Genomic DNA, 21,514 nt, shown 5'->3' on the forward strand with positions numbered 1-21,514 from the left:
AGATCAGCAAAGACAGCTTTGCTGTTCTCTGAAAGACACCTCGCCCATCCTGAGTGTTCTTGCCTTGTAATACACTACACAGAAGTGTTGGATGTGCTCTGGAGCACCCAGTGCTGAAGTCCAGCAGGCCTGGCCTGAGTAGTGCCCCATGTGAATTGAGAGCCAGTGTGGTACAGTGGTTAGAGTTTTGGATGAGAATCTGCAACAACCAGGACTGAATCCCTACTCTGCCCTGGAAGCCTGCTGGGTGACCATGGGCTGAGGGTGACCTGAGCCCAGCATACTGCCAGAATATCCAATAATAAGCTAGAAGGCTAAGTGATCAGGTTTGGTATAAGGCACAAGTTTGAAGAGAACCATGTAACCCATTTGGGGTCCCATTGGTGGGAAAGGCCAGGGTATAAATGAAGTAAAATAAATAAATACCGCTATAAGATGTGCCCCAGGTTCATGTCTAGTATGATGGAGCTTGGTTAGAGATGTACTAAATCTGTGCCTGATAACAAATCTGATCATTGAGCCTTCACGCTTAATATTGTGTATTCTGACTGTGCCTCTCTTGTGTCTTGGGCAGAGAAAGGCCTTCCCTGCTCCCCGAGAGCCTTCAATTGGAGGTGGCAGGGGTTGCACTAAGATCCCTTTGCACTCAGAGCAGATGTTCTAGCATTCAGTCACAGGGCTTTTTCAGTAAACAAACTCTTTGTGGGAAAGACTTCCCAGGAATTGGAGAGTTTGAAAAACTGCTATCCTAAAGGAAGAGATGACCCTTTAGAATAAGAATTTCCCTTTAACTGCAGGGCGCTGCGCAGTACTGGTTTGTCTGCCTCTGCCAGAAATCTGATTCAAGATAAATTTTCCAGACTCCCAGCCAGCAAGGCATTACCAGTATGCAGGGAGAAGCTTCTTCCTATTATTATTATTTTTTTGCATGCTCCAGTAGTGTCATAAGTGTCCTTTCTGAAGAGCCCTGTGAAAAACAAATGTTTAGTTTTCATCTGATAAGGAGAGGTCTGCATTTCAGGGAGGAAGAGATAACAGAATGAGCTGATAGAAAAATACGAGGGTCAAGGGAGAATTCCTTTTATTTTTTCCCTTCTCCCAACCCAGACTGGCCATTTTTCAGAACTTTGTCCTATTTGCCTTATTTGTATAAGGTTCCTTCTTCCCCAGAGCTGTCCCAGTTTCCTTATTTTTATGAAGTTCCTTCTCCCCTCCTGAGCTTTACATCCTGTAGTAATACAGTTTCATAAGAAACCCATATTTCTGTGTTAGCAAGAGACGGTCTCTTAAAGGGCTGTAGCTGGATATTTTGATTGCACATCTGCCCAAATATAGACCAGTCTTCACTCTCTGATGTCTTTCTTGCTCTCTGTCTGACACATGCAGACACATTCAGTACCCATATAGGGTGTTAGCTTGTGATAAGGCAATTTTTCTGATTTTTACCATGGAAGATGGGTGAAAATGCAAAATTAACAATGGTGTCTTCCATGTGAACCTGCCTGGGAATTAGAACCGTACAAGAGAGACCCCACAAGGATTTGGGTTTGGCCTCTTCCCCTTCTCTGTCTCCTCTCCTTCCCACCCAGCAGCCAGCCTACCTTTATCTGCTCCTCTTCAGTTTCTCCTCCTTCCCTACCCCTGGCAGCCTCTCCCTAGGAAAAGACCAGCTGAGTTATGCAGTGCTGGCTGCCGGGCTGGGCTCAGTTGTGTGGTGGGGAAGTCCGTAGAGTTGACAGGGGCATATCATTTCCCACTATATCCCTGTCACCATCCTATTTCCTCTTGTCTTCCTGGCAGCCCTTATAGCCTAACTTTTCCCTTCTTGTCTCCTTCCCACCCACCTACATTTTATCTGCCCCCCAACTTCAGCTATATTTTAAATCTTTAAAATACATTTATACTCTGCCTTTCTCCACAGTGTGGACCGAAAGCACCTTACATAATTCTTTTCCATTTTATCTTCACAACAACCCTATGAGGTAGGCTAGGCTGTGAGTGTGTTATTTGCCCAAGGTCGGCCAACAAGCTTCCATGGCAGAGTGGAGGTTCAAGCGATATCACCCAGGTTCTAGTCTGACACTCTAACCACCACACAACACTGGCTTTCATGGGGTGGCTGCTGTTAAAAGGTAGCTAACAAGCAGCCAGGCCTGGGTGAGACATGGAAGCCAAGTGCTATCTAGTCACCCAGTGGTTACTGTCAGACCTGGTCCCAATGAGTCCTCTCTCAAAGGCCAAGATAGCCCTGGAAAGGACTTTCCCCCCTCACTTTGCCTTTTACTGACAGAAACCAAGACTTCAACTGGCAGAACCAGTTTGGTATAGTCACTATACCATACTGTGGTGTATAGGAGCATGGGACTCTAATCTGGAGAACCAGGTTTGATTCCTCACTCCTCCACTTGAAGCCAGCTGGGTGACCTTGGGTCAGTCACAGCTCTCTCAGAGCTCTCTCAGCCCCACCAACCTCACAGGGTGATTATTGTAGGGATGATAACATACTTTGTAAACCACGCTGAGTGGGTATTAAGTTGTCCTAAAGGGTGGTATATAAATCGAATGTTGTTGTTACTGTGGTTATCTAGCTAGGGTCACTGAGATCATTTGTTTCTTAAAGCTACAGGTGCTGCTTCTATTAATTTCAGAGTTTTTGACACCTCTCAATGCAATTGTTTTTAGATTTCAGATTTTGCTGCAAACATAGGGCTTTCCCTAGGTTTGTGGAAAGATGTCTTGTTTGTTTGTGACTCCATTCTCTATATTTAAGTATCCACAGATTTGACCATATTGAAAATTAGATATATTCATGATTTGAGGTTCTTCTTCTTGTATCTACTATCTCCATAGGCTACTGGCCTTTTCTGTGTTGGCACCTCCACTTTGGAACTCCTTCCCTAGGGAGGTGGGCTTGGTACCATTATTGAAGTAAGTTCGATGTCAGGCTAAGTGTCTCTTGTTTAGTGAGCTTTTAATAGCCATGAATGTTCCATGGTTTGTGTGCTTCTGGCCGAAAATTGAATTTGTGTTACAAATTTGATTGCATCCTTCCTGTTTTAATGATGCGGCTCTTTTTTTTAAAAAAAAAAACTTGTGAGCGAACTGGGGGACTTCTAAAGTGCAAAGGTGGGATAATCATTTTAAAATAAAGATCTTTGCAGAACAAGTGGTGAAATACACCATTAGTAGAGCGAATGCAGAGTGGATATCTTCAAATGTGTCTATACACATTACATATAAATGAAGGAAGTCAGTAAATGCAGTGGGCAGGATTGTAGAAACAGCAGCCATTTGGAGTGTTAAGTGTAGAAGTCTGGAAAGATACGGAAGGGAGAGCTTGAAATAAATACTAGGGCTGGGAGGCAACAGCAGGTGGGTCATTTGCCCTCCCTGCCCTGCTTGTGGGCCTTTTGAGGCATCTGGTTAGCCACTGTATGAAACAGTTTATTGGACTAGGTGGGCTATTGGTCTGATCCTGCATGACCGAAGGTTCTGGCATCATTGGGAGAGGCTTAGTGGTCTAGTCAGCCTACTATTGAGTATTGCAGTTGAGTACTGCAATACCCCCACTCAGAATGGGAGCTGTAGCATCTGAGAATGGGTGTGGCAGAGAGACTTGTGTATATAGATTTTTCTTTAGCTCGAGATACCAGTGGGAATGCATTCATATTCTATTCCACATATCAAGGGGCTGGACACTGAAAGTAAGTTCCCAGGGCTCATCCCAAGTCAGATGAAACTCTGTTTTTTCTTCTTTTCTAGTAACTTCAAAGGTGCAAGAGCTGAGCACGAAGATCAGAGAACTTTGTTTGTCAGGATGATCCCTTTTATACATTTCTGTAGCAAGACTCGCCCAGATAAAGATTAAAGTGTGACTTGGATATAGCCCAGGAGAGCCCTGATCTTGTCAGATCTTAGAAGCTAAGCAGGGTCAGCCTTGGTTAGTAATGGGATGGGACACCTCCAGCAAAGACCAGTGTTGCAGAGACAGGCAATGGCAAACCATCTCTGTTAGCTTCTTGCCATGAAAACTCCACCAGGGGTTGCCATAAATCAACTATGACTTGAGGGCAGGATTTCATTTTCATTAGGCCAAAGCTTTCTTTTTTTTAAATGTGATTAATGGGGAGATGCAATGCTGAATGTAAAACAATGCAACTTTTTTAAAAAAAGGTCATTATATCATTGCCAGAGCTGTCTTGCACCTTCCATGTTTTTGACAATAAGCAGATTTCCTATAGAAACTACGGTGCATGCAAAGTCGATGGTCCTACGGAAGTGGAGGTTGAGAAAATGTTCAGGATGATTTTGCCAAGAGATGGCCAACACCACTCCGTATGTTTGGAGGATGCATTAATGCTCATAGGAAGCAGACCTAGTATGTTAAATAGTCCATGGTTTCAGCATCTCTGTAGTGTTGTTTTTACATAAGCAAAGGTAGCTTATATCTTAAAGGCCAAGAGACACCCTTTGCAATGCAAATAAATTTTTGAAAGTTATTGGCTCACAAAAGTCTTCCCTAGTTTGCCCACACATACCCATGAACTGCTGAAGCTGTTCTGCCAGATTATTGGTTCATCTAGCTCATTATTGTCTTCCCTGACCGCTGAAGCTCTCCATTCTCTCAGGCAGATAGAAGCCTTTCCTGATATCTGCTTCGTGAGATCCTTTAACAAGAGCTGCCAAGGACCGAATGTGAAACTTTCTGCATGCTGTGTCACTGAATCAAAGCCCTCCTCTCGCTGCCACCCTATCTGTGCTATTCTGTCGTGATACATTTTTGGCTTTAAAGGTTATGAGATTGTCATTTGACAAGAGCAGAGCCTTTTCTGTGGTGACCCCAGTGCTATGACATGTAGGCTCCCTCACGGAGTTTGTTCCCTGGTTTATCTCCAAAAGCAAGTGGAGATGAGTTAGATGGAAATCATTTTATGCTGCTTTCACATGATTTTAAATTATATGTTTTAATTGGATAGATATCATATTTGTAGGATCTTCTCTCTCACACACACACACCCAGTTGAAATTGGTCAGAATAACAGATCAGGCAAGAAGCACATAAGCCCTAATGCCTTATGGTCTCTATTGGCCAAGTACTTTTCCCCAAACTTAACATTTCTGTTGCTTTACAGCAGTCCTGAGAAGATGCACAACACATTCACACCATTTGCACATTAACTAATGCGTAAGTTGTCTGTACATCTTCTTTGAGCTGCAAAACAATATCCAGTGGAGAAGGAACTCCAATGCACCCACACTTACATGCATTTTATTATTACTGCCCTGTTCCAGGACTGAAAATGAGTCCTGAGACTGAGTTTAGGGGTCTCTGCAGTGGGTGAGCTGTGACTCAAATGAGACCTTGAACTCCATGGAATTTTTACTTTACGTCTGCACTGGAGACTTCTCAGACCTTCCTTTTTTGTCCTGCAGAATAGTTTAGATGGCTTGGCTTTTCACTACACTTGAGGTCGTAAACAAATGTTGAAACAATGGAATTTCCTGCAGGATAGAAATTCTGTTTTTTGGATGGCTACTCTCCTCCTGGAACTCATGCATTGGACAGCCTGTTTATTGAGCCTTGAAAATGGCAATGTGCTCAGTCATTTTTGTTGTGCTAAGTCCCTATTGTCAGACACTTGCTTTTTTAAAGGCATGTCTGGTTTTAATAAATATATTTAATTTTCAACATGGCCGCCATCTGTGGATACTTAAATCTGGAGTTTGGGGCCATGAACAGACAAGACAGAACTTTCTATAGATGAAGCAGCTGCCTTATAGCATTATTAGTCTATCTCGTTTAGTATTATTGTCTGCTCCTATTGGCAGCAGTTGTCAGATCTCAGGCAGAAAAAGGTCTTTCCAACACTTGCTTCTTGAGGTCTTCTAAGTGGAGGTGCCAAGGTTGGAAGCTGGTATCACCTGCATCCAAAGCATGTGCACCATTATGGCCCCTACCACTTGAATGGACCACTAGCAGGCTGCAGAATGCTCTTCTGCTCTGCAAGACCCCAGTGCTATTAAAAAGATGTGAAAGTTTCCTCTTTTTGTAATGCAAACAGAAGTGCAGTAAACCTCAACTCCAGTGCTGCTGTCAGTGATAATAGAGGAGACAAAAACCTAGCAATTCTTGTTAATTAAAATAAAATGAAGTCCCATTTTCATACTGCCTCAAAATAATGATGTTCCCAGGATATTATTTAAAACCATCTCAGTAAGTAAAACAGTGACACACACTTACCCCAAACTTTGGAAGCAAGCAACAATATGTCTACAACTTATCGATGCTTCCCTTTTCTCCTCGCATGTTCAGTACAACTGCATCAGAGTGAAGAAGGATTCAGGGAGATTTCACAAAGTGTTGGTAATGTATCATTCTTCAGAGACCAGCAAACCAGACTGATAGCTAACACCTCTGGGTGTCAGCAGCATCCAGAGTGAAAAATTATACATTTGGGTACAGCTGTGGAAAGTGGTCTGGTTTCTCAAGTCTGGCCTTGGTTGCATACCCTGTGCTGGAGTTGACTCTTTGCCACACAGCCATGCTTTTGGCACCACCTTCCTGTGGTTATATCTTTCTTGGCCACTTCTCAGACGCATGCAGGAAGGCACAAGTCATTTTACGGAGAGCCAGCTTGGAGAACAAAAGTGTTTTTTATTTCTCCTGAGCTGCCAAAGGTCTACCTTAAATTAAGTAAACTTTCCCCAGGGGGGATAGTGTCCAGTACAGAATGTTCATGAAGAAAAATATTCCGAGTGTCTAATCAGGCCCACAGAGTGTTTGCTTTAATATAATGGCTCCTTTGGTTTAACTTGAAAGAGGAATGCATTTTCCTCTAATTGAGATAGCGAGAGAGAGCGCAAGAGAGCTTAGACATGCAAAGAGGAGAAGCTATTTAACAGTCAGAGATTGTCGCCTCTCGCCACAGACATCGTATATAATTTCTAACTGCCCTCCAGCACACAGACGCCATTTTGAGGCCCTGACGCACGTGAGTCTCTGGGTTTGAAACCTCAGAATTTAAACAGCTACAGTGAAATGCATCCAGCGCAAAACTGGTGCTTGCGTTGAATTTCCACTGAGTGTAGAATCCATGGGCCTCAATACAAAAGGCAATAGTAGGGGGGGGGAATTAAATCATAGTGTTCTGAGTATAGCACTCTATAACGGGTCAGTACCTGAGGTCAATTAGTTTTCTGGCCATGTGTTTCCCTAGCCATTGTCTGGCCTCTACTGTGATACCACAGACGGAAGCCTAGAGTAAAAGGAAAGTAGACGTGGAGAAAACTAGGCATGGAAGGATAAAAGCAGGTAAAGAGGATTATGGATGTCACAAAAGAAACAAAAGTTTAAGTAAAAGAGTACAGGAAACTGCAGACACAGGACCTACCTAGGAGAGAACTGGTAAAGGAAGGAGGGCTCCACTGGAGAAGAGGGAGTGGATAGAGAAATGAGGAAGGAGGAGGACTCACTCTGATTGGCACTGACCAGTCAGACTTCCTTCAAACTGTGTTGAAAACCGTATCTGTCATGTACCAATTTTTAAAATTCTGAACATCTTAGCATTGGGGTGGACTGGAAGCAATGAAATTGGAGACAAAAATACTCATATTGCCTATATCTAAATGCAATAATGTGTATTATGGGTTGTATTGAAGTTCTTATTTGTACATCGTTATTTTCCGAAACACATCTGCATGTATTAAAAATAAGTGCACCCTTTTTCCTTTGTCACTGAGTGAAGTTTTTCCTCATGAATGGGGTCAGTGCCATAGGAAACATGGTATGTGTAGCCCCTTTACTCTCCATGGCTTTGTGCCCAGGTTTAGGGAGGATGCCTCTAGCTGGCCACCTGATGGCAAGTGCCAAGAAGTCTGTTAGCCTCTGCAAAGTGTGTGTGTACGTGCGCGCATGTTTAGTGACAGGGAAGTGAAGAGGGATTTGACTGCTTATGGAGTGGACTCCTGCTCTGCCTAACCCTGGGCCCCATTGCAGACATCCTACCAGAAGCAGAGTCTTTAAAAAATATATATATATTTATTTGTGCAAGGCAAAAAGAAACACTCCCCCCCCCCAATCGTGGTAAATCTATACATAAGCTTCTATAAAATGTCTCTAAATATCTAAAAATAAGTCCATATCCAATTGTTGGCTATATGTCGTCTCTTCTCCTTCATTAGCAGCAGCATCTTTAATATGACCTTTAGGCTTCAAGCTGATCCTTGTGCCCATTGACAGTGTTATGAGCCAGAGAGGAACATTTATTATGAGTCTCTGTACATGATACGCCTTGGTGCATGTTCATCAAGTGTAGAGAGAGGCAATGTTCACCGGGAATTGTAGTTTAAAAACCAGAGGCCGTGGAGATGGCTCCTCAGAGAGTTTAATTTCATCTCCTCCTCCTGGAAGGCTATGTCAGTTTCACCTCTCCAGTCTAAAACTGTGTGAGATGGCAACCAGAGGGCAGCAAGGAATAGAAATGGGCCGGGCTTGCACCTGAAGAGATTATAATGGGCTGAAGTTTCCCTTCTGACATTTCACAGCCCCTTCAAACAGCTTCAGTGTATAGTAAAGCCTTTGCCCTGCTTCCTGCTCTGTCTTTTTAAAGTACCCTTCCCAGCTAACATTGCATCTCCTGACACGTGTTCTTCACGTGTCAGATGTCTCATTTAGAGAGATTCTATGGCTCCAAGCTTTTCAACTACCTATATGTATTCTGAAAAACTTTTCCTTCAGCTGGGCGCTTGCATTGAGTGGTTTTTGGTTTGTATATTTTCCTTTGTTTATGTTAAGAGTTTGTTTGCTCTGTTGCTTTAATGACATTGTTGTTTTGTTTTGTGTCTTGGGTTTTCGGCACTGAGTGCCAAGTCTGCAAGTCAGGCACATGTAAAACTCTGTACGTGGACCTTTCAGTTTCAGTTTTTGTATTCATAACATTTTGTAATGCATGTTCTTGTTAATTACATTCATTCAGATAGGATGGATGTTAAGTGCTGTTTGGTCCTATGGAAGGAGGCTTGGGTGCACATCTGGCAGGCTTAGGTCCAAAGACTTATAATCATAGTCCTGCTGAGATTCAGTTGCCAAGCAGTAGGCAGCCTGTGTTAGTGGCTTAGAGCCATGAATGGCCATAGGATTCCGATAACAAGCCATGGTCAGTCCTATTAGGGACCACCTGATGTAAGAGCAGTTCTGTGGATGGGCGATTAAGACAAGACATGGGTGAAACTCATTGGGTGACCTGGAAGCCTGGGATAAAAATGCAGTGGATAGATCGGAACAAAGGTCGGGCAGTGTTCAGCAGCAGTTGACATAACCTGTTGGTCAGGAAAATGGTTGTGTCTTGCCCTGGAATTTATATATATACATGGGTCAGTAATAGCCAGTTTCTGTCTGGGAGATGAGACCATGTTGAGTGGCTATAATATTACATCTAAAACTCATGCCTTTGGTGAGGCTTCCAGTTCAAGATCCAGCATCTCTCCCATTGATAGGCCAAAGTAAAATCTTGGTCCTTTCCCCCCAGATTGGAATTTTAATTATCTATCACCTTGCCCTTCCTCCAAGAATCTTTGAGTGGTATACATGGTATGCTTCTCCTCTGGTTTATGCTCCCAATAATCCTGTGAAGTAGGTGAGTTGTCAGAGAATGTCTGGGCCAAAGTCATCGAGTGGGCTTTGTGGCTGAACGGGGATTTGAACCCCACTGTTTCTGGTCCTCTAACCGCTATGTATCACATGGAATCTACATTATGGGCTTATTGAATGAGACGTGATTAAAAAGTTTCCTCCTCTGGTCCTTGTAGGATATGACCTATGTATGTGAAGAAACTGAAACTTTGACTAAAGGAGGGAATTCAATTAGCATGTAACGCTTTGATTGAAAGGGGGCCCTGCAAGGAGGGTAGCCTTTAATTAGCCCATCTCTGCACACTGATTTATGTAGCAAATTTAGGCTAATAATAGTCAGATGATGTAGAAGATGTAACAGAAGCCTCTCTCTTGGAAGCATGCTCTTAGACTCCCAATAAAAGCCATTCTGTCTTCTTTCAATTGGGTCGGCATGATTCCTAGGAAAAATCCATGTTGTCCCCACCCATCCGCAGCCTGTGTGAGCTTGTTTTTTGGGGCTGTGCCCAGCTTGTTCCAAGCTGTCGATTACAATGTAGGTTTCGCACCTTCGGCTCCTCTGGAGCTGATTGGAGGAAGGCGGCCCCGTTGCTCCAAATTCAAATTTGAATGGGCGCCGAACTGTAGGAGGAAGTGACTGTTACGTCCAAAGTGGTTGTGTGTGTGTGTTTTAAAAGTTTCATTGTGTAAGTAACACAACTGAATGATCAGATAAACAATAAGAAGGGCTGTAGTACAAACCAACAGCCATCCACAGTCATGGAAGATGAACTATCCTTGATTCAGAACTGATGTATTAAAAGTGAGTCCCCTCCCATCTGTCTAGCTACATTTTGTGGATCTATTGATCATAGCCTTTGTGGTGCAGTTTGGAATTAGATATATGATAAAAGAATGCTGAAGTGAATAGAAGGGCAGCTGTGTTCAGTAGGTACCTGAGTTAGCCTCATTTGATCCATTTGCTTTTTTCACATTACTTCTGAAAGAAGTAATATTCTGCAGGCCAAAATATGAATCTGTGGTATAACCGGAACCTATATCTCTGAGGTTCAGCGTTCCTTATACCCAGAACATACAGGCATGCCATGCCACTGTAATATTCTTCGCTTGCTCTTCTCAAAGCATTTGCTCTAGACCCCCATTGAGCTTGTTTTGTCCAACTTCTGCTGCCCAAAGGAGCATAGTCTCCTTGGCCTATCTTCCAGGCTGTGCTGGAGTTTCTGTTGTACCCCTCCTGCCAAATTCTAAAGCAGGTATCTGGCCCTAAATCAATCCACAGACTCATCTCATGAACCATGGCATCCCCATTAATTTTGGTCAATCCAGGCAGGGCTTTTTTTCAGCTGGAACGTGGTGGAACGGAGTTCCGGAACCTCTTGAAAATGGTCACATGGCTGGTGGCCCCGCCTCCTGTTCTCCAGACAGGGGAATTTAGATTGCCCTTCGCGCTGCTCGTGGTGTGGAGGGCAATCTAAACTCCCCTCTGTCTGGAGGTCAGGGGGCGGGGCCACCAGCCATGTGACTATTTTCTCCGAGGGCAGCCCACTGAGTTCCACCACCTCTTTTCTCAGAAAAAAAGCCCTGAGTTCAGGTAAACTGTGTGTGCTTTCTTATTTGCAGTGTTACCAGACCTATATTTAGAGGAGTTAGCCATGTTAGTCTGTAGTCGCAAAATAGTAAAGAGTCCAGTAGCACCTTTAAGACTAACCAACTTTATTGTAGCATAAGCTTTCGAGAACCACAGATGCATCTGACAAAGAGAACTGTGGTTCTCAAAAGCTTATGCTACAATAAAGTTAGTCTTAAAAGTGCTACTGGACTCTTTACTATTTTTCAGACCTATATTGAAATCACCACAAATTATTTTTGTGATGACAGATAAGTTTTGTCCCATTTTTAGAACAGGTAGTGCTTCCCCATCATCAGTTTGGGATTGTTTTGCTCATCTCTCTCTCTCTCTCTCTCTCTCTCTCTCTCTCTCTCTCTCTCTCTCTCTCTCTCTCTTCAAAGGAATCCTTTGATTGAAATAATATAGTTGGTCAGAATTCCCAGTAATTGGAAGTGCTGCAAAGAAGAGTTATTTTAAAAAAGAAAAAGAATCTTCTGGTATAAGTGGCAGGCTTTCCTTCTGGCTTCATCAGAACAAAAAAAAACACCCTTTCCAGCAAAATCTTGTGGCTAAGATTCTCCTGTGTGCAGCATTCCTAGCAAGCAGGGGGTTAAGCATAATTCATCATGGGCATGCAGTTAATGGGTGAGACAGAGAGCAGTGCCTGTAGCAGTTGCTTCTGATTGAGTTCTTTGTACAGGCGATATCTAGGCTTCCAGTTGTAAATGTTCGCTTGATAGAGGGAAAGAAATCTTCCACCCTCCAGACCTAAACGTACACAAACACTTCTTCCCACCAAGGATTTACAGTATATTGAAAAGAACAGAAGGGGAGTTAATTTATCCTTTGTGTGCTGAGGCCAAGGATCCCCACCCAGTTTTCTGTCGAGCTGCGTTCTGATCATGGCATGCTGCCACCAGCCGTTCCGGGTTACATGAGGGGTGCGGCAGAAAGAGTTTAGGCGGGGGGGAAGTGGGGGTGAGAAAACTGATAGTTCCTTCTTGCACCCTAACCTTGCCAATGAGAGTGTCTGATGCTGCTGAGGGATTTGTGGCATAAGGTAAGCTACGTGCCACATTTTCCTTATGGCAGTTGCATGCTTAGAAAGGAGCCCGTGCTGGTTTCTTCTTGTTTGAAACCCGGAGACACATCATGGATGCACCAGAGGCCGTCTGTCGCGACGCCAGGCGGAGGCATTTTCTGTGCAGTGGGCGCTGAAAAAGAAAGAGGGAGAAAGCGAGGGAGAATGTCTGCCAGAATTAGATCAATATGAAACAATCTTTGTTATTGGATGGCTGCCCAGACTTTTTGCTGCAACGGTAAATGTAATTGGTTGCTTCCTCCTACCATGCGCAACTCCATGTAGGAAATGCCCTTCTTTTCTCTCTCTCTCTCTTGCTCGCTGTCTCTCTCTTTTTAAAAAATAATCTACAATGGCTGACTTCAGTACACCGCACAGTCTGTATCTGGAGATTTCCTGTTAAAATGAATTTCTAGTTACTTCTCCAAGCAAATGCTTGAAGCCAGGGGTGGAGACTGCTTTGGCTTAGCTGATTCTGTTTCTTCTTTCCTGCAGGTTGCTGAAAAGTGCCTTCCTTGAAGCCGCCGCCACCGCTGCTTGGATTTCTGTCTAGGGCTTTGCCTCGCTTGCTTTTTAAAATATATATCTATATACATATATATTCACTCCCCCAACTTTTTTTTAAATTTGGCATTGCTTTCAGTTCACACCCTAACAGCAACTCATCCATCTGGGGTTTGTTGGTTTTATTTTTTTCCCTTCCCCTGGTACGCTCAGTTTTCTCAGCCATCTCCCTCCTCCTGATTATGTAGCCAACTCTATTTTAAAAGAAAAAGGAAATCCTTCCTCTCATTTTAACACTTGCAACTCCCTCAGTTTGTGAAAGCAAGAAGGAGCCCGAATTTTCGGAGTTGTTCCCCCTCTAAGGAAATAAGATCATCCCACAACTGCAGCATTGCCAGAAGCTTTTTTGTTTGTTTGTTTGTTTTGGGTGAGAATAATTGAAACCAGTAACTGGAGAGCACAGAATTCCTTGGAAAAGTCTGCCAGTTATTTTGAAATAATTTCGGCAGTGGCACAAAATATTATATACACACACATATATATATATACACACACATATATAACATTTCTATTTTAACTTCGACAATTGCACTTTTAGGAGCTGGCCTCTAATTTGATTTTTCAGTTAATTCTAATGAGATTTCTATTTTATGATTGGCTTTATGTTAATCCTTGTTTTCGACAAACACAGTTTGAGTTTAATGGAAACCTAAGTGCTGACAAGAGAAATTTTACCAAAGCAACAAGTTAGTTATTTCTTCACTTTTTTTTTAACTTGAATCCCTTTTTAAAACCCTTTTTCCCTCTTGAAATCATCAGCACTGTTCTCTTAGAGAAGGGTGTGGTTGCTTGCATTTTCATTTTTCTCTTTTTTGGGGGTGTGCGCGCTTTTTTAAAAATATGGCTATGAACGTTTCTTTGGTTCGTGATACAAAATGGCTGACCTTAGAAGTATGTCGAGAATTTCAGAGAGGTACTTGTTCTCGGTCTGACACAGAGTGCAAGTTTGCTCACCCATCTCGGAGTTGCCATGTGGAAAATGGACGAGTTATCGCCTGCTTTGACTCCCTCAAGGTAAGGCTCACCTTAATACCTGTCTTGATATGTTTGATTCTGCATTAAGACTCTGTTGTTTGATTCATTGGTCATTTGGTTGTTTTATCAAACATGACAGAAAGAATTTTCTTTGCTGGCATACAATTGTCTCCACCAGTGGCTTTGGGAACCATAGCTGTGTGACAGAGCATGTGTTTTGCATGCAAAGGGTCTTGGCATCTCTATTCAAAAGACTTTCTGGGAGCAGGACTTGCAAAGGCCTCTGAGACCTTGCAGAGCTTCTGCTAATTAGAGTAGATAACATTGGGGCTAACTGGACCAGTGGACTGACCTGGTAGAAGACAGGCTTATATGTAGAGAAAATGTGTGAGAAAAAAGCGGTGGGTATGTGTACCTACTAATTACAGTTGTTTTTGTAGTGATTGAGAGGGTGTTCAATTTGCTTCCCATGTGTTGTTTTGCCATTCCCTAAAAAGCTTTGTAAGGTAGGTGAATAATCCTCATTTGGGAGGTTCGTTTTAGCCTAAGTAGTAGCCTCTACTACTTAGAGGCAGTAACTTGCCTAAAATTTCTTAATCTGTATGTGACTAAGGCAAAACTTAAACTTCGTGGGTCATAGTTTATGCAATTCCAACGAAGTGACCTTTAAAACCCAGATTAGCTGAAAATTTACCAGTTCTCATATTTTTCAGTCAGAATCATGTTCTAGAAATACCCTCCTCCTCCCATTGCCTGAGAAATTTGCTGTAGTGACAATAGTGTGAGTTTAAATTTGGCAACTCTAAATATGTGCCATTTTACTTAGGGGGTTTCCTTAGAAGAATGCTTTGACTTCATTGATCAAAGTCTCATTATCTGTCACTTCCTTGATCAAACAACAGGGGGTCACATTTCTTATTTCACTCTCTCCAGAAAAGGGAGCTTAATTTGTGGAGGGCTGAAACACTAATGCGATCTATCTGTTGTGTTGTATTTTGCCTATGTTTCTGAGAGTGGAGGCTGTCTTTTGTTTTCCCAGCTATCCTGTGAATAAGGTTAGGCTAAATGAGTGTGACTGAACCAAGGTCACCTAGTTTGTTTGCTTCCGGATTAACAGGGATTTGAACCCAGTTCTTTTTTAATCAGTTCTGGCCTTCATGCTGCGCTGGCTACATTCAGTCCTTTCAGATTTTCAATCTGTACCTTCTCAGACATGCTCAAGGGTCAATGTGTTGAGTATTCCCAGACCTGTCAATTTAATGCTAGGTACCACAAAGAAATATAGGTATGTTCACACTTCTCTTTGTCCTAAGTGGCTTTGAGCAATTTCACAAGTGGGTTGGGCAATACTACTGCTGATATGAATGTGATAGTGGAGTCTTTTGGTAGTGGTTGTGGCATTCCTATCTGGGCAGTGAACAGCATACTGTATCCTGGGCCTCCATGGCTCATAGTTTCAACTGCGGCAAGCCATTTGTCGTAGTGTCCTTCCATTGCCAGTCTCACCTAGCTGAGGATCCGGGTGCATGGCCCATTCACCTCACCTCGTGGCTCAAGGCAGGCTGAATAGCCCAGCCATTCCCTAAGAGGAATTCTCTCTGCTTTCCATCCCCAAATCACTGTACTCCTTTTACTATTCTCCAGTCTTATGAAAATTAAACCTTTCTTTTGTAATGAAATTTTACTTTCTCCTTGCAGGCTGCTTGTAAGAGTTACCATTCCTGTTTATTGGCTACCTCCTTCTTTGTTACTGATTGAACACTGAGAACAAATCCTTCTTTTCTGTGGTAGTTAATAGTTTCGGGGTATTTAACATCATTGAGTTTATCTGTGGTATTGTTTAGATTGGATTATCCCTCCACACACACCAATTCTCAGAAATGGAAGGGGTCTGTGGAAAGAAATGGGAAGTCCTCAGGAAGGAACCTGTGAAGACCTCCCTCAGCCATCCATAAATTAGTTTCTCCTCATTGTGGTCATCTGCTTTCTTGAGAGGATTTGGTTGTGCTTGAAAAGGAGAGTTCATTGTGCAGACAGTAAAGGAAAGCTATGTCGCTAGGCACAATGTGAAGTTTTGTCTCCCGCTGGCCTAACAAGAAGTAAATTCAGCGGGACTGGATGCGGTAGGAAAGTGTTGACTTGCAGAAGCGGCAAGCAGAAGCTGGGGGTCAGGGGGGGGAGTTCCAGTCTTGAGAACGACAAGAGAACGTTGGCAGATAGCATATCACAACCAACTTTCTACTTTTCTGGCAAGCAACAAAGTGGTTTCCCTCAAGTCTTCTCCCGTCCTGCCTGAAGCAATGCAGATCCAGGCAAGGTTTGTACTTGGCTGAGGAAGACTGTAAGCGCAGCTCTGCTGAAGTGTAGCCCTACACTCCAGCCATGACGGCGATGCTCCCTGTATGGTGAGCGTCTCTGGTCCTTGAGAATCAGTTGCTCCATGTCCTCTTGAGACACTAGGGAGAGCATCAAGGTCTGGGTGTGGTTCTAGCTTTTACCCCTATGGGGAAATGAAGAAAAAAAGTGGAGGTCAAACAAGTCTAGTAGCTGAGATCAGCAAATCATTGTTTGAAATGAGGGAAACAATTTGGTTATGACTTTAGGATAGATCTTTGGTAATGGTAGAACTTAGTTGAACTCGAGAGCCTTTTTAAAGAATTTGTTCATTCTTGACAGCACACCTGGAATTTGAGCACGGTGAACCTTGGGATTGGCTTAGTGGAAGGATATGGAGGTAGGCAGCTGGGCAACTGAAGTAGGATTGAAAAGGCTAAGCTGTTTGCTGGCTGTCATTCAAGCATGGCTGGTTTTTCCAGAAGTAGACACAGTTTTATTGCTTTTCAGGTGGAGAACCTTTGAACATTTAGACAAATGCAAGCTTTATTCAAATTTCCCAGCTATAATTCCAAGAGGAGAATTGTCTATAGAGATTTAACCCCCCTAAGTTATGTGCATGGACGAACCCTGGTTGAGCCTACAATTAGGAATATGGCTCTAGGCAATTATACAAGATGCAGAACTCATTGAAATTTAAGTTGAATAAACACAAAAGCTGATTAAATCAAATGAATTTGGGCAGGTTTGGTTAGAAGAAGACTTGTGTATGATGTGGAAATAATCACCTACTGCCAGCCTCATTATCCGTGAGGTGCCAAGTTAAAACCATGTTATTCCTCTGAGCATGACATATAGATGGTTTTTACTGCTCCTTTATGTTGCTATTTTTAATACAAAATTTATATTAGATTTTAGATGGTTTATTTGGAATGGATTGTTAATTGGTTTTATTCTTGTGAACTGAGTTGATAGCAGAAATAAATAGCTTTCCCCTCACAGCTGAAGAGCATAATTGGCGGAGAAGTTTTCCCACACAATTCACATTGATTAGTTAAAAATCTTTATATCTCACTTTCTTCTCAATTAATGGGACACAAAGTGGCTTAATATAAAAATAAATATAATATTACCTCAGCAAAAAATGTTAATAGAAGGAACCAGACCACAGCTTTCACTCGTGCTACGAAAAGCACAATGAAAAACATAGGCTCTTTAGAGAGCCCATGAAACCTTAATTTGATCTCACTTTTGCACAGGAAAACAAGGGTCCAAAAGCAGATAACAGAAGTTAGAAATGAATATACTTTAAACTAGTACAATTAGAAATGAATAAGTTAATTAAAATTGATTTTTTATGTTGTGTCCAGATATGATAGAACAGTGCCTGGCTGCTGTCTCATCACCCTTTGGCCTTGCTAATGTCGTTTTGATTAGGGATGCGCACTAAAAAAAGACCCAGACATTTTCAGATTTAAGTTTCATAAATATCAGTATTTCTGATATTTGGGTCCTCCCATACCAGTTTTATATTTGGATCCGGGTTTGGGGGGCGGATTCGGAAATTATCTGGTTCCATTCTTCCGATGAGGAAATGTTTTGGGGGTATGGTGGTGACGTTTTTCTTTCAAATTGAGTCATGGGATCTAATTCTACAGGCCCCTGAACAAGGTTCCCGAGCTACTCAATCTTGTCTCCTATGAGGAAAAATCCAGTGCTTTCTTCAGGACAAAGAAACCTTAGCCAAACACACAAAAGCAACCACTGACCAAAAAGAACGAACAATGGCCAACCAGAGAGAACCAACCTGGCAGCAGAAGGCACACATTCCAAAAAATACTCATCCTGAAGTTGCAGCAGCTTGTTTTTTTCCCCTTTGCAGGTTACCTTAGCAAAGAACAGGGAGCGGGGAAGGAGATGAAGCAAAATGAAGTGATTCTTACAGGGGAATGGCATTGCTCATTAGAGGGAGCTCAGCTTACTGTCCAATCATGTCAGTTCTCTCATAGACCACATGAGAAAAATCATCATGATTGGACAGACTGTTGAACTCCCCCCTCCCCAATGAGCAATGCCATTCACCTGCAAAAGTCAGCTCCTTCTCCCTTCCTTTTTTTTGCCTAGGAAACATGCAAAAGTAAGAAAAACAAGCTGCTGCAACCTTTGAAATGGTGGAAGCAGTTAACCCTGAATATTTCCAGGATTAATCGGGATAAAAATGTCAGTATGTCCAAGAATCCCAGATATGATTAGGATTTTTGAACATACCCCAAAAATACTGATAAGAAGAAGGACAAGCTAGAGCATCATTCAGGTTTTATGGAAAGATGCCTGGCTGCTTCCTCTTCTCCTTTTGGGAAGGAGAAAAGAAAAAGATAGAACAGCAATGTTCTTTCATGGAGACTTTTGCATGAGAGGCAGTCTGTGTTCTGATATGCTGTTGCTTTTGGAAAAATTATTTTAACTGTAATTGGCACAGTGTACTAGAACCAACATATGTGCCAGTTCAGGTACAGATTTTAGCCTGAAATAACTGTCCCTCTGCTGTGTGTGTGTGTTTGTGTGTGCATTAGAGATGGCACCAACTGAAACACGAACCAAAGTTCGTGATGAACTAGGCCGGTTCGTGGTTTGCGAACCAGCAGTTTGTCAGAGCCCAATTCTGACGAACTGTCACAAACTTTAGGCTGGTTCATTTGGTTTGTTTTTTGGTTCATCATTACAGACAGCCTGGCGCTGATCAATCAGTTTCCTAGGCAACAGGGGGTGGACTTCCTGCAGACCTTCTGCTGACCCAGAATTGGCCTTCTGCTGGTCTGGAAGTGACCTTCTGCTGACCCGGAAGTGAAGATTTGCTGACCTGGATGTGAGGTTTTCATGAACCAAATGAACTGGTTCGCAAACCAAGGGGCATGTTTGTAAAAGTTCGTGGTTCATGAAATGCGACGAACCACATGGTTGTTTTTTTTCCGGTTCATGCCCATCTCTAGATTGCATGTGGTTCTATGGTGTTTTGTCAAAAACACGGGAACTGGATAAACCTATAGCTTTGCTATCATTAAGATGGATTCAGTAGCCAGTTCCCAACACTTGGAAGTAGTCATTTTGTTGTTGTTTTAAAAAAACCCTTTGTGGTTGTTGTTCTGCTGTGTTCTTGAAGACTTTGAACCCTAGCCAGAAGCAGCATACATATTTTGGATATGAAGATTAATATGTTTGCACTGCTTTTATAACTCATCAGTGAAAATTTTTACATGACAATCTGTTTGAGTTGAGTAAGGGTCACATCTATGATAATGACCAGACTAGTTTGTTTGATCCCAGAACGTGTCAGTTCTGTTGCAGTAGTTTTTTGCTATTGAACCTGACTTGCCAAGGAGGACTTACTAAAATTGCTTACTGGGTATTACGTAGATTTTATTTTTGTTTGGGGATTCTGTTTCCAGAAGGACATTCTGGGTCTTCCTTTATCACCCACTAAATTTGAAGCCTGTTTCTTTTAGCCTGGAAATCTTGGGGGCAGCAGAAGGGAGGATTATGTGGAGCATGTTGCTTGTGATGGATGCCTGGTTGCGCTTGCCATCTAATGGGAAGAGGAGACAGCTGCCCAGAAATCTCTAAGTGAAAAACCAGTGGCAATTATGACATTGCAGCCCTCCGTCATGTTTCAGATCATGTTTCATCCTGGTAGAGCTGTGCAATTAAGGTGACTCAACTGACAGTGATCCTTAAAAGCACACACAGCAAATGGGAGGAAAAATACTGGTTCCGCAGGATCAGGTGACAATATTTAATTGTAGCGAGTCTGCAGCATTCTATGTCAGTATTTCCCAGAGTTGTGGTAGCTGAGGGATGACCCCCCCCCCCACTTCTACAGAAGCACATTTCAGCATAGACACATTTCACTCTTGCACCCCAAAAAAGCATGCTTTAGAGTATGAAAGAGCACACATTCAGAAGCACTCCACATGCACCTGCATGAGATTTTATTGTGAGCATAACAGCATCTGTATTGAGTATTCAGAGTGCTTCATATACAATATTTTTTATTCCTTACAACAGTCTTGTAAAGTAAGCCAGTATGCTACACCAGGTCTGATTGGATGGATGCAAGCTCATGGCAGAGATAACTCAGGCAGCTTCCTCTGAGGTTGTGTAATTCTGTTGTGTGTCTGTCAGGCATGATTGAATCACACACACCACTGATGCAGAGAAGTCACCAAAGTGCCCACTTACAAGTCTCTTGGAAGGAGAGCAGTGAATGCAGAGTTGCGGACACCCCTGTATGATTGGATATTTTGGGCTCCTTTACATTATTTCCAGTGCAATCCTATGCAGAGTTGCTCCAGTCCTAGTCAATTGAATTCAGTGGGCTTAGACTGGAGTAACTCTCCATAGGATTGCACCGTTTACTACAGTAACTCTTGCAGCGCACCAGAGTCCAAATTGCTGCTCTGGGTAACGTTAGAGAGAAATCTGTGTCCAATTTTTTTTTAACAATCCCTTGTTGTTATCTCAGTGAAAATGCCATTAGTAGCCATTAATGAATGCTAATAGCTCTTAGGAAAGAGATCAGACACACCAAGCAATTTTTTTTGTAGCTGGCATAGCATATTTGTTAAGAGGCTAAGCTGTGAACTGGTCAGTTTTAAATCACATCTTAACTCTGAACGTAACCCTATAGCTTTAGAAATGCTGCTTTCTCTCCATAACAGGCAGTGTTGGGATGATGGTAGTGCTGGCCAGCCTTACAGGACTGTTGTAAAAATACTGGGATAATATATATGTGATGCATTGGGACACTAACAGTACAATCCTAAACAGAATTACTCCAGTCTGAGCCCGTTGAATTGATTTCAATGGGCTCAGACTGGAGTAACTCTGATTAGAATTCCACTGTAAAGGCCTTATACAGATTATAAGTGCAGCCAGGCCTGGAAGTGAAAGAATTAAATATGGACATGTTCTTTACTTTTCTTTGTGGTATGTCCACATCTCAATAGTCAACTGTTTTGGACAGTACAGTTCCTATGATCTTGGAACATCAGCTTTCTTTGTAAGTGCTGAATCTGAAATCATTCCTTTACTCTTTGTGGAATGATAGAGGGTTGGATCCAACCAGATTTTCTGTAGGTGAGAGATGGGGCCTCTTTTGACCACCAGAGTCTCTGCTGGGGTTTCTGTACCCCACATGGACAAAAGCCACATTCGATGGGAGCTGCAGTAAGGAGAGGAATTGGGCAAGATCAAGTGGGAAAGCTAGTTAGATCCAACCCAGTTGTCTTTATATCTGTCTGTCTTATCCTTCCTATAAGGAGCT

The 21,514-nt window shown here is 42.6% G+C and overlaps 1 protein-coding gene across 5 annotated transcripts in view; it reads left to right on the forward strand.

Moving 5' to 3' along the window:
• MBNL3 (muscleblind like splicing regulator 3) overlaps positions 1-21,514 on the forward strand; it is a 104,018-nt gene that overhangs the window by 14,897 nt on the left and 67,607 nt on the right. For 3 of the 5 annotated variants that reach the window (XM_054996079.1, XM_054996075.1, XM_054996076.1), the window contains exon 2: positions 12,817-13,899. The exons of 1 other annotated variant lie outside the window; for it this stretch is intronic. In XM_054996079.1, coding sequence (XP_054852054.1) covers positions 13,726-13,899 — 174 coding nt within the window. In that variant the 5' untranslated portion in view covers positions 12,817-13,725. Of the gene's footprint in view, positions 1-12,541; positions 12,560-12,816; positions 13,900-21,514 lie in introns of those variants that run through there. One more of the 5 variants, XM_054996077.1, reaches the window with a different exon arrangement.

Source organism: Eublepharis macularius, chromosome 13, assembly GCF_028583425.1.
Source record: "Eublepharis macularius isolate TG4126 chromosome 13, MPM_Emac_v1.0, whole genome shotgun sequence".
Classification (NCBI taxonomy): domain Eukaryota; kingdom Metazoa; phylum Chordata; class Lepidosauria; order Squamata; family Eublepharidae; genus Eublepharis; species Eublepharis macularius.